Here is a 14,173-nt window from a genome sequence, read left to right on the forward strand (position 1 = left end):
AGGTTATTTCCATGGCTCCCCACCTGTGACTGCAGGTAACCTGACCTCAGGGGACCTCAATAAACTCTCACTGAGTTCACAGACCTGAATCTCCTGACACAAAACTGCTGTTTTTTTTTTACCAAAAGATGCAGATTTAGTGCTAAATTTTTTACATCTTATTCCTGAACCCAATCTACACCTCCTGGCAAAAAAAGCATCACTACCGCATGCAGAATGATGTGATAGTGATGCGCTTTTGTTTGCCTGCATTTGTTTGTGTGCATTGTCTTTGAAACTTTTGTACCTACACTACACATCTTTCTGTAGCTCTCCACATGTTGTCCTTTGCTCTTGTACAACTCTTCTGATAATTCTTTTCAGTCCTGTGTTTGAAATCTTGCGGGGAGCACGTGGTCATGACTTCTGGATAATGGCCTCAACAGTGCTCACTGGAATCTTCAGTAGTTTAGAAATTGATCTGTACTAATGCCATCAGTTTGTTTTGCAACAATAAGATTGTGAAGGTCTTGAGAAGGCTCACTGCTTTTATCCAGTTGTTTCTTGTGTGGCACTTGGTAAAGACACACCTTTTTATAAGCCATTAGTTGAACCAGCTGATATTTTTCAATAAGTGGAAGGATTGCTTTCTAATTCCATAGCTCTTTTTTGCCCCTCTCTTACAATATGTGTTCAATGCTTATTTCCCCTGTGTCATTTCACGTTATTAGTACACATAACTTAATTTATGGACATCTATGGTTTGATTTCTTTGCTTGTGTGGATTGGATGGGTTGTTACCAACATCTAGTGAGAAATTCATGTCAATTGCACTTTTAGAAATATATTTACTTAGGAAATTGGTGACATGTTCAAATCTTATTTCACCTGCTTTATATTACATCAACTAGGGGTGGCTCAGTGATTCGCACGGTTGCTTTGCAGCGCTGGGGTCCTGGGTTCAAATCCCACCAAGGACAACATCTGCATGGAGTTCCTATGTTCTCCCCGTGTTTGCATGTGTTTCCTCCAGGTACTCCAGTTTACTCCAAAGACATACTGATAGGGAATTTAGATTGTGAGCCCCAATGGGAACAGTGTTGCTGATGTCTGTAAAGCGTTTTGGAATTAATTACACTATACAAGTGAATAAATATTAATATTACCTCCATCAGCACATGATGTTCAATAGTTATTTCACTTGCTGTAAGTACTTAAATCCTCTCCTCCCCTTTACAACAAAAAAAAATCTGTAATTCTTAAAAGCTACATTGCTAGGTAGGAGGATGGCACTCAGAAATTAACATTACAGGCTTTCAAATATTTGGGTGGAGTTATGGTTCCTCAAATGGGGAGTACCTCCCTTCTCTTGTAATGATTGGCTATTTATGCCCGGTTGGGGGCTATATATTGAGTTTATGCTGCTCATGTACTATCAGAAGAGAGAAAGTTATACGAGATAATGGAGCTTAGACTTGTGCTCCTGTCCCTACTTGGCTGTTCCCTCAGTTGGGCGGTTCCAGTACAGGTAAGTCAGGATCCTAAACGGTCATTTTCTCTAATAAGGAGGAGTAGATAGACCTGTACTTACTGGTCTCTCCACTTTCTTAATATAAATTTGTCTCCTTTCTTTTTTCCTTGCAGGTTAAAAACGATGGTAAGTGACAGATTACATTTATTGATTGTTTTCTTTCCGCTTGTTTCGCTGTTCATTATTTTTCTTTGTCCGATTTTTTATACAAATCTATAAAGTACATAGTCAGTAATAATCTTGCCCTTACAAATTTATTGCCGGCTTTCTCTGCTCCTTCCTGGCTCTACTTTATAAACCACTTTTCTTAGCTACAGTAATATTTCTTTTCTCTCACTGATCATTTTCTTTTTGCTCGTTTTCTTTTTTCCTCGCCTATGATTTCCATAGTAAATAATAAGATTATCCTCATGTCCATGTTATTTTTAGTCTCTCATTGAGTATGTTTGCCCCCTCAAATTTGTTGTAAGAGTTCTCTGCTTCTTGACTTTACACTAAAAACACATAAAACAGTTATTAATCCCAAACCCCTTTCTTGTCTACGTTGGCTACTATTTATTTTTTCCATACTTATAATTTTCATAGTCAGTAAGAAAATTATCCTCACGTCAATTAACCATTAGTCACCCATGTTCTTTAATATTTTTTCTATCCCTGTTTACACTAACAACAATTTTATTGCTAGCTTTCGTTGCTACTTATTGACTCTACCCTAAAGACTCAGTTAAGCATTCCTTTCTTTTTTCCTTGCTGATATTTTTTTTTATATTTTATTTTTTCAAGAACTATGATTTTCATAATTAGTAATAATATCCTCATATCGCCCATCTTCTTTACTCTTTTCTATGTTTGTCTGTACTATATCACTACAAATTTATTTCCAGCTTTCTCTGCTTCTTCCTGACTCTACTCTAAAAACCACATAAAAGATTTTTTTTAACCCTAGTTCCATTTATTTTCTTTGGTTGATCATTTAGTTTTTGTTCATATTTTTCTTTTTTTTCATAATAGGATTTTAGTTATAATATTTTACTCGTGTGGGTCCATGTTCTGAAACTTTAATGCTCAGTTAAATGAGAAGTATAAAAATAGCAACAAAAAGAGGACAATGTCCTCCAAAAATTAAGTATTACTCGCAGCAAGTTGGGCTGCAGTGTGTACATCGCCCAGCTTTTGGCCTGGGCGATGTACACACTGCAGCCCAACTTGCTGTGAGTATCAGTTAAATGAGAAGGAAACAGAATTCAGCTAGTCTTCTGAATACAAGCATAAGGGTCAAGGTCCTCATACCGGTACAAGTAGACTTATTGGTCTTAAGAACCCCAATATTTGGCTGAAAAAAGAGGCAGAACCAATTGGTACATCCTGGGGGTGTGAGGCAGCGCTCACATCAGCGGTATTTTGCTGTAAAACCGGATCCATCACAAATGTGTTTCAGTTCAATTAATTTCCAATGGAGTCGCGGCAAGTTGCGGATGACATGCGGTTGCATGCGTCATACACAACCGCATGTGACCACATCTTGCCACGAGTCCATTGGAAATGAATGGAACTGAAACGCATTTGTGACGGATCCTGTTTTGCGGCAAATTACCGCTGATGTGAGCGCTGCCAGACCGGAGTACACGGACAAGTTGGCCCACGACTCGTCAACCTTTTGGCGTAAAATACCTTCAAAAGTAGTAATATTTTTAGTAGTATCTTTATCTTGCACGTCCATCAATAAGACTATTGTACAAAACTCTAGTTTTAGGTCAGAGTCACACTTGCCAGTGACATGCGCGAGTCTCACATGGCATCACCTGGCATGGCTGCATGCTCTCCGGACAGGAGCGGGTCAGCTCCATATATTTCTATGCAGCTGAGACGCTCCTGTCTGGAAAGTGTGCGGCCGTGCCAGGTGATGCGATATGAGACTTGCGCTGGTCACTGGCAAGTGTGACTCCGGCCTTAAGGAATCAACCCATAAATTTTCTACAATCATAGAGTTTAGTATAAAATATGACTTTGGGGCCGATTCTTAACGACTGATGTAGCACACAATCATGCTGTGCCAATCTTTCTGAAAAAGAATGTGCTGAATTCTAAAAATAGGTGAATTCTAAAATCAGGGGCTGGAGTCGCATTTCTGGGGTATCATCATCATTTTTGATTAATTAGTCGGTCGGGCTGTCCAACCACTGCTCATTTTGGTGTAGCTGAGATAAAAAGAAGTAAAAAATCACCAAATTTTTGCACAACTACCTGTTGCTCAAAATTTTTGCAATTGTTCTGGTTAGCCTATAAAGGTATCACTCCAAAAATACTTTTGTCATTCTTGGGACATAGTATTTCAATTGATTTTTCTGGCTAAAGGGGGCTTTACACGCAAAGACATCGCTAACAAGATGTCGTTGGGGTCACGGAATTCATGACGCACATCCGGCCTCGTTAGTGACGTCGTTGCGTGTTCTAATCCCAAATATCGTTGCTGGTGCTTGATGCAGGTTGTTCGTCGTTCCTGAGGCAGCACACATCGCTACGTGTGACTCCCCAGGAATGACGAACAACAGCTTACCTGTGTCCTCCGGCAACGAGGTAGGCGTCACTTTCTTTCGGCAGCTCTCTGCCCCTCCGCTTCTATTGAACAGCTGACGTGTGACGTCGCTGTGACGCCGCACGAACCGCCCCCTTAGAAAGGAGGCGGTTTGCCGGCCAAAACGATGTCACTAGGCAGGTAAGTCCGTGTGACGGGGACTAACGATATTGTGTGCCACGGGCAGTGATTTGCCCGTGACGCACAAATGACAGGGGCAGGGGCTTTCACGAGCGACATCGCTAGCGATGTCGCTGTTGCTGCGTGTAAAGCCCCCTTTACACGGTACCACAATATTACCTTGCATTGCACATTGCAATTGTTCAAAACTTTCAGGCCAGTTTTCTGATGTAAAAACTTTGATGACTATAAATAGGTGAAATTTACCATAAGGGTATGGTTCGACTTGCGTACAGCGTCCGACGCGAGAGCCTCAGCCAAGGGTCATGTGACTGTGATGCGATCTCAGCTGCGGAGAAGAGGGAGGGAACACTTTCTCTCCTCCCCGGCCTGTCTCTGCCTACATGGCACTGCAGTCGGATGACATGCGAGTGCAGTGCGATATTTCACGTGCTCCCATAGACTTGTATGGGTGCGTGTGAGCCGAGACTTGCTGCCAAACGCAGCAGGCTACGATTCATTCCGCATGCCGCTATGGCATGAGAAATCAATGGCAGATGGACACTGCCCCATGGTTTTGCACTGATGCGAGTGCAGTCTGATGTTTTATCGGATTATCCGTGAAAAACACAAGTCGAAACGTACTCTAAGTACTAATATTTTTGCTGACAGCGCTGTGATTTGGTTCAGTATTTTTATTTATTTCACATGTAGAACATAATATTTCATGCACATTTTTTTTTTTTATAACATTTGTGACTTGCTTTCTATACTCATCAGCTACTTCCACTGCGGCTGTCGATGATAAGACGCTGTACCAAATATTTAAGGAAGTCAACAAAGGTAAGATTAGTGCAACCTCTGCCTGTGAAGTCACTGCTTTTTATTGATTAACGCCTTTATTGATTGTGTTTTTTGGGATTAGTTGCAGTTTTAAATAACAGCATTCATTTTACTACATGATTTTTTGGAAAACGGGAAAAACATTTCAAGTGCGCGGAATTTGAATAAAATAACTAAATAAAACAAACAAAAAAAATGCAGTTTTGCCATCGTTTTTGAGTTTTCTTTTCATTGTCCTTTGTGCGGCAAAAAAAACTTGGAGGGATGATTCTTCAGGTCAGTACAGCTACAGTGATATCAAAAGTGTTCATTTTGTTGTTAAGTGCTAAAATTTTTTTACTTCTGGTAATATTTTCTTTTCTGATAGTTTTTTTTTAATGTTTTTTTTATCTGTCCGTTAATGGAGCTTTGTCAGGGCTTGCTTTTTCTTGCATGCTCAATTAATATTCTTTTTGATACAATTTTGGGGTACATAGACGTTTTGATCATTTTTTATTGTATTTTTTTGGACAGAACAAAAAATGCAATATTGGCATTTTAATTTTTTAGTGTTTAATGTATTCAATAATTTTATATTTTGATAATTGGACTTTTTGGGACATGATTATACTAAATACGTGTGTTTTTTTTTGTTTTGGAGTTTATTGTGGGAGGTATAAGAAGTAAAGGGAGGTAATTTAAAAATTTATATTTTCTTTATATTTGATAAAAACTTTTTTTTTTAATTTTTACATTTTTTATTCCCCCTTGGGGACTTCAACCTGCAATTGTCTGATGCCAACACAACCCCTCCCTATACACAGTATGATGGCATTCAACAGGCCCTCTATGTAGAGTATGATGTCAACACAACCCCTCCCTATACACAGTATGATGACATCCCACAGGCCCTCTATGTAGAGTATGATGAAAATACAAATCCTCCCTATACACAGTATGATGGCATCCCACAGGCCCCCTATGTAGAATATGATGCCAACAGAACCCCTCCCTATACACAGTATGATGGCATCCCACAGGCCCCCTATGTAGAGTATGATGAAAATACAAATCCTCCCTATACACAATATGATGGCATCCCACAGGCCCCCTATGTAGAATATGATGAAAATACAAACCCTCCCTATACACAGTATGATGGCATCCCACAGGCCCCCTATGTAAAGTATGATGCCAACACAACCCATCCCTATACACAGTATGATGGCACCCCACAGGCCCTCTATATAGAGTATGAGGCCAACACAACCTCTCCCTGTACACAGTATGATGGCATCCCACAGGCCCCCTATGTAGAGTATGATGCCAACACACCCTCCCTATACACAGTATGATGGCACCCCACAGGCCCCCTATGTAGAGTATGATGCCAACACACCCTCCCTATACACAGTATGATGGCACCCCACAGGCCCTCTATGTAGAGTATGAGGCCAACACAACCTCTCCCTGTACACAGTATGATGGCATCCCACAGGCCCTCTATGTAGAGTATGAGGCAAACACAACCTCTCCCTGTACACAGTATGATGGCATCCCACAGGCCCCCTATGTAGAATATGATGAAAATACAAACCCTCCCTATACACAGTATGATGGCATCCCACAGGCCCCCTATGTAAAGTATGATGCCAACACAACCCATCCCTATACACAGTATGATGGCACCCCACAGGCCCTCTATATAGAGTACGAGGCCAATACAACCTCTCCCTGTACACAGTATGATGGCATCCCACAGGCCCCCTATGTAGAGTATGATGCCAACACACCCTCCCTATACACAGTATGATGGCACCCCACAGGCCCCCTATGTAGAGTATGATGCCAACACACCCTCCCTATACACAGTATGATGGCACCCCACAGGCCCTCTATGTAGAGTATGAGGCAAACACAACCTCTCCCTGTACACAGTATGATGGCATCCCACAGGCCTCCTATGTAGAGTATGATGACAACACACCCTCCCTATACACAGTATGATGGCATCCCACATGCCTCCTATGTAGAGTATGATGACAACACACCCTCCCTATAGACAGTATGAGTCCAGCACAGCACTCAGCTCCCAGACACCATATTAACGATGATTTAAAGCAAAATTATCACTACCTAAACCTTTTTCCTTGTCTGCCTACTGCAGACTGTCTCCTTTTTTAGCTCGTCTGTGTGCCGGCACTGGAGACATTGGGTGGCGTGACTTCATTATGTCACCTGATGATGTCCACTGAGTGGTGCTAGCCTCCGGCAGGCCGTAGACTAGAAGCAGCCTGTGATCAGTCGGAATAACCTATGGAGAAGGGAGCCAGTGGCTCTTTTTCCCACTCCAGTTATTACCTTCAGGCAAAGGCATTTGCCAGATTTTCAAGATAGAAAGTCCGCCCTGGTTGTAATGCCACAGTATAGGGAAATATTGATTTTCCTATGAAGCTCAGCCTGTAGCTGAGCTTCATTTGAGGACCAAGATGCATCCCGGGGAGCCGATGAGAGCCAGTGACCTAGTGCACCAACACCAGTCATTGCCATTATCAGACATTGACAGTGGCATTTAAGTGGTTTAACTACAGTAATATCAGCCCGCTCCAGTCCCTATAGGCACAGGCAGAGACTGGGTATGTAACACTGCCAGGTATGAAGCCAGCTCAGCAACTGAGACTACTTCATACCTCCCTTACCTACCTATGACGATAAACTATGTCACAGGTCGTTAGAGGGAATCTGTTAGCAGGATTTTGCCTCCCAAGCTATTTGAAGCTTTTTCAAAGATAAGGTTGACAATACTTTTACATGGCCAGTCTGTTGATCCGTTATTGAGAAATTAGTGTTTTAATTGATATGGGAATAGATATGGTAGATCTGAAGCCTGTGTCACTCCAGCTCTACTGTATTCCCCATCCAGCACCGCCTTCTCCTCCTTGACAATCAGCTCTTTTGCTTGTAGTCACACAGCATAGAAGCTGTCATTCAGGTAGGAGAAGGTGGTGCTTGACAGAGAATAGAGCTGGAGTGACACAGGGTTCAGATCTATCTTAGTCCTTCAGCTTCATTTATAGATCAGCTCAAATGCTGATTTCTCAGAAATGGAGGAATGGACTGACCAGGTAAAGGTATTTGTCTTTGATGGAGTTAATAGCACATATAAATAGTTTGCGGGGTGAAATCCTGCTCACAGATTCCCTTAATGGGGTAATGTAACATTTTGGAATATTTGTGACACTTGAAAGTTTCATGATTGAATGTAGCCTCTAAATTATTGTTTTTCCTTCCCTCAGACAGCAGTATGTTTCTTAAAGACGGCGACATCAATGTTAAAATTTCACGTAATGTGGTATCATGTCCTTCATGCCTGTGGAAAAAATCTGCAGACGGAATAGTCAGAGTCCCGTACACCATCTCCCCCTCGTTCTGTGAGTTTTCCATTTTCCAAATGTTATCTGAGAAATGTGTGTCTAGAGGATGTTGGCAAATTATTTCTACCTGAAAAATGTGACTCCGGTCTTCTGTTTCCAGTGAGCTACGAAGGAACAATGATCACTTTGGGCATGAAGGAATTTGAGGTGATGACCTGTGTAAATTTTGTCAACAGAACCACAGAACAAGACTATCTCAGCATTGAGCCCGGCGGAGGGTATGACATTTCACTATTCAGCTTTGTTTGGTCACATTAACTACTTACGATCTATGTACTTGCTAGTGAGGGGTAATTAATATGCGTGGAAAGGCAGTGAAGTAGGAATCAACACCATCTTAAGGAATCATCCCTAAGGCCGCTTAATTCTAGTTAGCCAAGTCCAGCACCATAGTTAAGGCCACTTCACACATAACGAGATTGCTAACAACATCGTTGCTACGTCACAGTTTCTATGACGAAACAACGACTTCACCAGCGATCTCGTTATGTTTCACACGTACCAGCGATCCGCCCCCTGCTGTGAGATCGTTGGTCGTTGCTGTATGTCTTGGGCCATTTTTGGCTCGTTGGAGTCCTGCTGGGCAGGATGGATTTGTATGTTTGACACACATACCAACGATCTCGTTAACGACCTAGATGAGGGCTTAAAGTGTGACACATAGGCGTGTAGTTGCGTCACCTTTTTCGCGCCCCCTCTGCATCGTTACTAAAGTCGTTGGGAAAATGACTGTGACAGCTCACCAACGATCTCACCAACAACTTAACAATGATCCGGAAACTGTGATGTAGTAACAATCTCGCTAACGATCTCGTTATGTGTGACTGGACCTTTAGAGGGCAGTTTATTCTACTCCATGGGGCCTTTTCTGTTATGAGCCCAGCTTTATCCATATTATTTTTATTGATTCTTACAGACAATATTAAATCATTGATACATTCATATAGGGGTCCTAGCCCTATAAAAATCATACTTGTGGGTCAGATTATTATTATTATTATTATTATTAATAATAATAATATAATACTAATTATACCGCCATTTATTCTGTGGCGCTTTACAAGTGAAAAGGATATACATAAAAACAAGTACAAAAATCATGAACATTACAAAAACACAGGAGGAGAAAGAACCCTTCCCACGAGGTCTCACAATCTACAGGAGGAGAGGGGACTCTGCCCGCAAGGGCTCACAGTCTACAGGAGGAGAGGAGACTCTGCCCGCGAGGGCTCACAGTCTACAGGAGGAGAGGGGACACTGCCCGTGAGGGCTCTCAGTCTGCAGGATGAGAAGGGACCCTGCCCATGAGGGTTCACAGTCTACAGGGGATGGGTGAGGGTACAAGAGGTGAGGACAGAGCTGGTTGCGCAGTGGTGTACTGGTCTGGTGGTTATTATAGGTCGTAGGCTTGTTGGAAGAGGTGGCTCTTCAGATTACTTTTGAAGGTTTGCACGGTAGGTGAGAGTTTGATATGCTGGGGTAGAGCGTTCCAGAGTTTGGGGGAGGAATGGGTGAAATCTTGTATGTGAATGTGGGAAGTGGAGATAAGAGGGGAGTAGAGGAGGAGATCTTGTGAGGATCGGAGGTTACGTACAGGTAGGTACTGGGAGATTAGGTCACAGATGTAAGGAGGAGACAGGTTGTGGATGGCTTTGTATGTCATGGTTAGGATTTTGAACTGGAGTCTTTGCGCAATGGGAAGTCAGTGAAGAGATTGGCAGAGAGGAGAGGCCGGGGAATAGAAAACAGTTTTATTATACAGGTAAATGAGGGGGCTTTGGTGTGTCCAAGTCCTCAGTGCCCCATTCCCCTCAAATTGTTAACTTTGCCCTTTCCAATGTGATGATTGCAAATCAGAAAGGTCCGTGGAGTCTCTGTTAGGAGTCTCAACACAGAAGACCAGCCAGATATCCCTCCGGGAAGGGCCCAGCCAGAATCCTACTCCACACTGATGAGGAGCAATACCCCGAAACAGCTGTTTGTGGATGGATACCTGGCCTTGGTATTTCCCTTGTCATATTTTTAAACTTGTCAAAAAGTTGGATATTGACTAAAAGGGCCACTTAATATGGTGGTTATGGTGGTCTCCTAAAAAGAGTCACCCCTTGGCTGGGCCCTTCCCGGAGGGATATCTGGCTGGTTTCTGTGTTGAGACTCCTAACAGAGACTCCACGGACCTTTTTGATTTGCATATTTCCCAGGGGGCAATGTACCTAGGATTTCACTGTCTTGAGCGCCCTCGCTGGCTGCCGGCAGTGTTTTCTCTGGCTGCTCTCCCCGAGATCAGTGATTGTTTTGCAATGTGATGATTGACAGCTGTCCAAGAAGTACCGCACTCTGTAGTGCTAAGTAGCACAATTTTTACTTGTTTTTCATTGCAGTAATGCATGTCTATATTCCCATATTCATTGTTACAAATATCTTAGCACTAGATATTTGTATCAACGAATATGAGAATATAGACATGCATTACTGCAATGAAAAACAAGTAAAAATTGTGCTGCTTAGCACACAAAAATGGTCAGTTTTATGTAAGCCCAACAGCCAGCGGCAAGACAACCTCTTAATGTTGAGTTCCTGCCTACTCTAATGCCTCTCTTTGGGTTAAAAAACCCTCCAATTTATGAGCAGACAGGAACCTACAAATGAAGAATTAAAATCGCCTGAGGCCAAAGAGCATGAAGGCATGACCCTGTAATCTAAAAAAAAAAAAGACTGATGGCACATGCTATCTTTCTAAGGCTAGTTTCACACTTGCGTTGGACGGGATCCGTAGCATTGCGTTGTGTGACGCATGCAACGGATGCGTTGCATATAGTGGCACAACGCATGCTACAGATTGTACAAAATAACGCAATCCGTTATAGGTTTTTTTCCTTGTCTTTACACATCTGAGCATGCGCAGTTGTGTAAAGACAGCTGCGTTAACGGAATCCGTCAAATGACGGATTCTAACGGAATCCACCACCATAGGCCTCCATTATAAAAACAACGGACGCTGACGGAATCCTGCAGGTTGCGTTTTTTTGACACTCCGCCAAGTGCAGAAAAACGCTACATGCAGCGTTACATCCGCCCGACGCTCACTGACGGTCAGCGTCAAAACAACTGATGCGCTGCGGGGCGGATGCAATGCAAGACCATCCGTTGCTATCCGTAGCTAATAGAACTCTATGAGGAATATAACGGTTTCCTGTAACGGTTACCGTAATTCCTCAAGGCTGCGGATAGCAACGGATCCCGTCCAACGCAAGTGTGAAACTAGCCTAATATGAACACACTGACCCTGCACGAGCCGAGCACTTACACTGTCAGAATCCACTTTTATCTGCCTCTACAGTCAGCATCAGCCATCCACTCCTGTGCGATCCTGTATGCAGCGAGTGGCCACTACAGACAGGACAGGAGGATGAGAGGCTGCCAGCACATGTCATTGTGTATTCTCTTGATTTGTGTAATGTCAGTGTGTGAAGGCATAAGGATTCAATACAGACAGTGCTCCTTGGAGGGCTGTCAATCATCACAAAGGGAGGGAGGATAGAGTTTGAGGTAGGAACAGTGCACCGAGCACTTGGCCACATGAAGGGCACACCAAAGCCCCCTCATTTAGATTGGTAATAATACTGCTCTTACATAAAATAAAATAATTAAAATCAGAACTACAAGTATGATTTTTAGAGGGGCCAAGTCCCCTATATGAATGTGTAAATTGCTTAATTGGAGCAAAAAAAAAAAAACCAGACATAAATTATGTCAAAAGAAAAATAATAATAATAAGATATATATAACTTTATTGGTCAATTACAAAATCATTATTAAAATGTAACAGGAACCATATCAAAATTATTCAAAAAATAAAAGCTACAAGGTAAAGGACCAATGACAAAAAAGTAGCCAAACACACAAGTGTAATGTATTCAAGGAACAGTGTGTGGGTAAAGATAAGTTAACAGTTCATATAAAGTAGTCAGTTAAGAAGAGAGTAATATGAATGCCTATGCTGGCCACAGAAATGGCTCAGATAGCAACGAACCGGCAAGCCCAAATAAATGGGAAGCCAGGGGGTTAAATTCTCATGCTAACGACCAAATAGTAATGAAACGTTAAAACGCTGTGTCGCAAAAGCACCAGTTATTCTAAGGGCAATGTATATAGGAAAAAGGATTTAAGGATGTTACAAGACAAAAAAAAAGTAATGAAAACATGAATAAAAATATTTACAAGCTGGTATAAGAAGGATAGACCCTACCCATTAAGGCTTACAATGAGAAAGTGAAGGGAGAAGCAGACAGTAGGTGAGGGTAGAAGTATGAAAATGGAAGGTTGGCTGAGGAGCGGACAAGAGGAGAGTAGAGAAGGATGTCTTGTGAGCATGAGTCAAGAAGTAGTGGGAGATTAAGTCAGAGATATATGGAAGGGGTCAGTTGGGGATAGCCTTAGAGGTCATTCCTAACATCCTGAATTTAATAATTTGGGGAATGGGTAACTAGTTTAAGGATTGAAAGAGTAGAGAATAGAGTAACGAGGGGAGAGATGGTTAATCAGAAGGTACAGTTAAGAGTGGATAGGAAAGGAGCAAGTGTGTTAGCTGGGAGGCCACCGAGAGAGTCTAGGTGGGTTTTTCCAGACTGAGCTCAGCCTGATCGGAACAGCATTCTTCCATAACCAGGACTGATTCAGTTATAGTAGAAATGTATAGAAATACATTTTTTTTATTATAGTTACAAAGTTACATGGGTTGAAAAAAAGACCTAGGTCCATTAAGTTCAAGCCTGCCCCACCATTTATACATTTTTTGCCACTATATTATCTATAACCCACAATGCACTGTACACAGTGCACTGAGGAAATCATCCAGCCCTATTTTAAAAGCTGTTATAGTGTCTTCCATCACTACCTCCTGTGGTAGGGCATTCCACAGTCTGACTGCTCTAACTGTAAAGAACCCTTTCCTATTTAGCTGTCGGAATCGCTTTTCTTCCACTCGCAGTGAGTGCCCCCTGGTCCTTAGTATTGTCTTTGGAAGGAATAAGTCACGTGCCAGTCCTTTGTATTGACCACACATGTATTTATACATATAAATGAGATCTCCTCTGAGACATCAATTTTCTAAGCTAAACATATCTAACTTTAGCAACCTCTCATCATACGGGCGGCCTCCATTCCTTGTAGTAGTCTAGGTAGCCGCCTTTAAACTGACTAACTTCTGAATGTCCTTTTTAAAATGTGGAGCCCAAAACTGGATCCCATATTCCAGATGTGGCCTTACAAGTGATTTATAGAGGGGTAACTATAAATAGTAAGAAGAATAATGAAGGTTTTTTTTCTGGCCAAAATAATATCATGCAAACGACAAAACAAAAATAAACTAATTTATCTTTTAAAAAATAATATAATTATTCACACATTAAAAGCCGGATAAATATGAGAATAAGTAAATTACATATATATATATATATATACAGTTAGGTCCAGAAATATTTGGACAGTGACACAAGTTTTGTTATTTTAGCGGTTTACAAAAACATGTTCAGAAATACAATTATATATATAATATGGGCTGAAAGTGCACACTCCCAGCTGCAATATGAGAGTTTTCACATCCAAATCGGAGAAAGGGTTTAGGAATCATAGCTCTGTAATGCATAGCCTCCTCTTTTTCAAGGGACCAAAAGTAATTGGACAAGGGACTCTAAGGGCTGCAATTAACTC

General features: G+C 41.8%; 1 protein-coding gene across 1 annotated transcript in view; it reads left to right on the plus strand.

Moving 5' to 3' along the window:
• Positions 1–1,441: 1,441 nt before the first annotated feature.
• Positions 1,442–14,173, plus strand: part of LOC142297355 (astacin-like metalloendopeptidase) — a 46,494-nt gene continuing 33,762 nt past the window's right edge. Inside the window, exons 1-5 of the mRNA XM_075341586.1 lie at positions 1,442–1,507; positions 1,624–1,636; positions 4,986–5,048; positions 8,324–8,458; positions 8,562–8,679. Coding sequence (XP_075197701.1) covers positions 1,442–1,507; positions 1,624–1,636; positions 4,986–5,048; positions 8,324–8,458; positions 8,562–8,679 — 395 coding nt within the window. The remainder of the gene's footprint in view (positions 1,508–1,623; positions 1,637–4,985; positions 5,049–8,323; positions 8,459–8,561; positions 8,680–14,173) is intronic.

This window comes from Anomaloglossus baeobatrachus, chromosome 3, assembly GCF_048569485.1.
Source record: "Anomaloglossus baeobatrachus isolate aAnoBae1 chromosome 3, aAnoBae1.hap1, whole genome shotgun sequence".
Taxonomy (NCBI): domain Eukaryota; kingdom Metazoa; phylum Chordata; class Amphibia; order Anura; family Aromobatidae; genus Anomaloglossus; species Anomaloglossus baeobatrachus.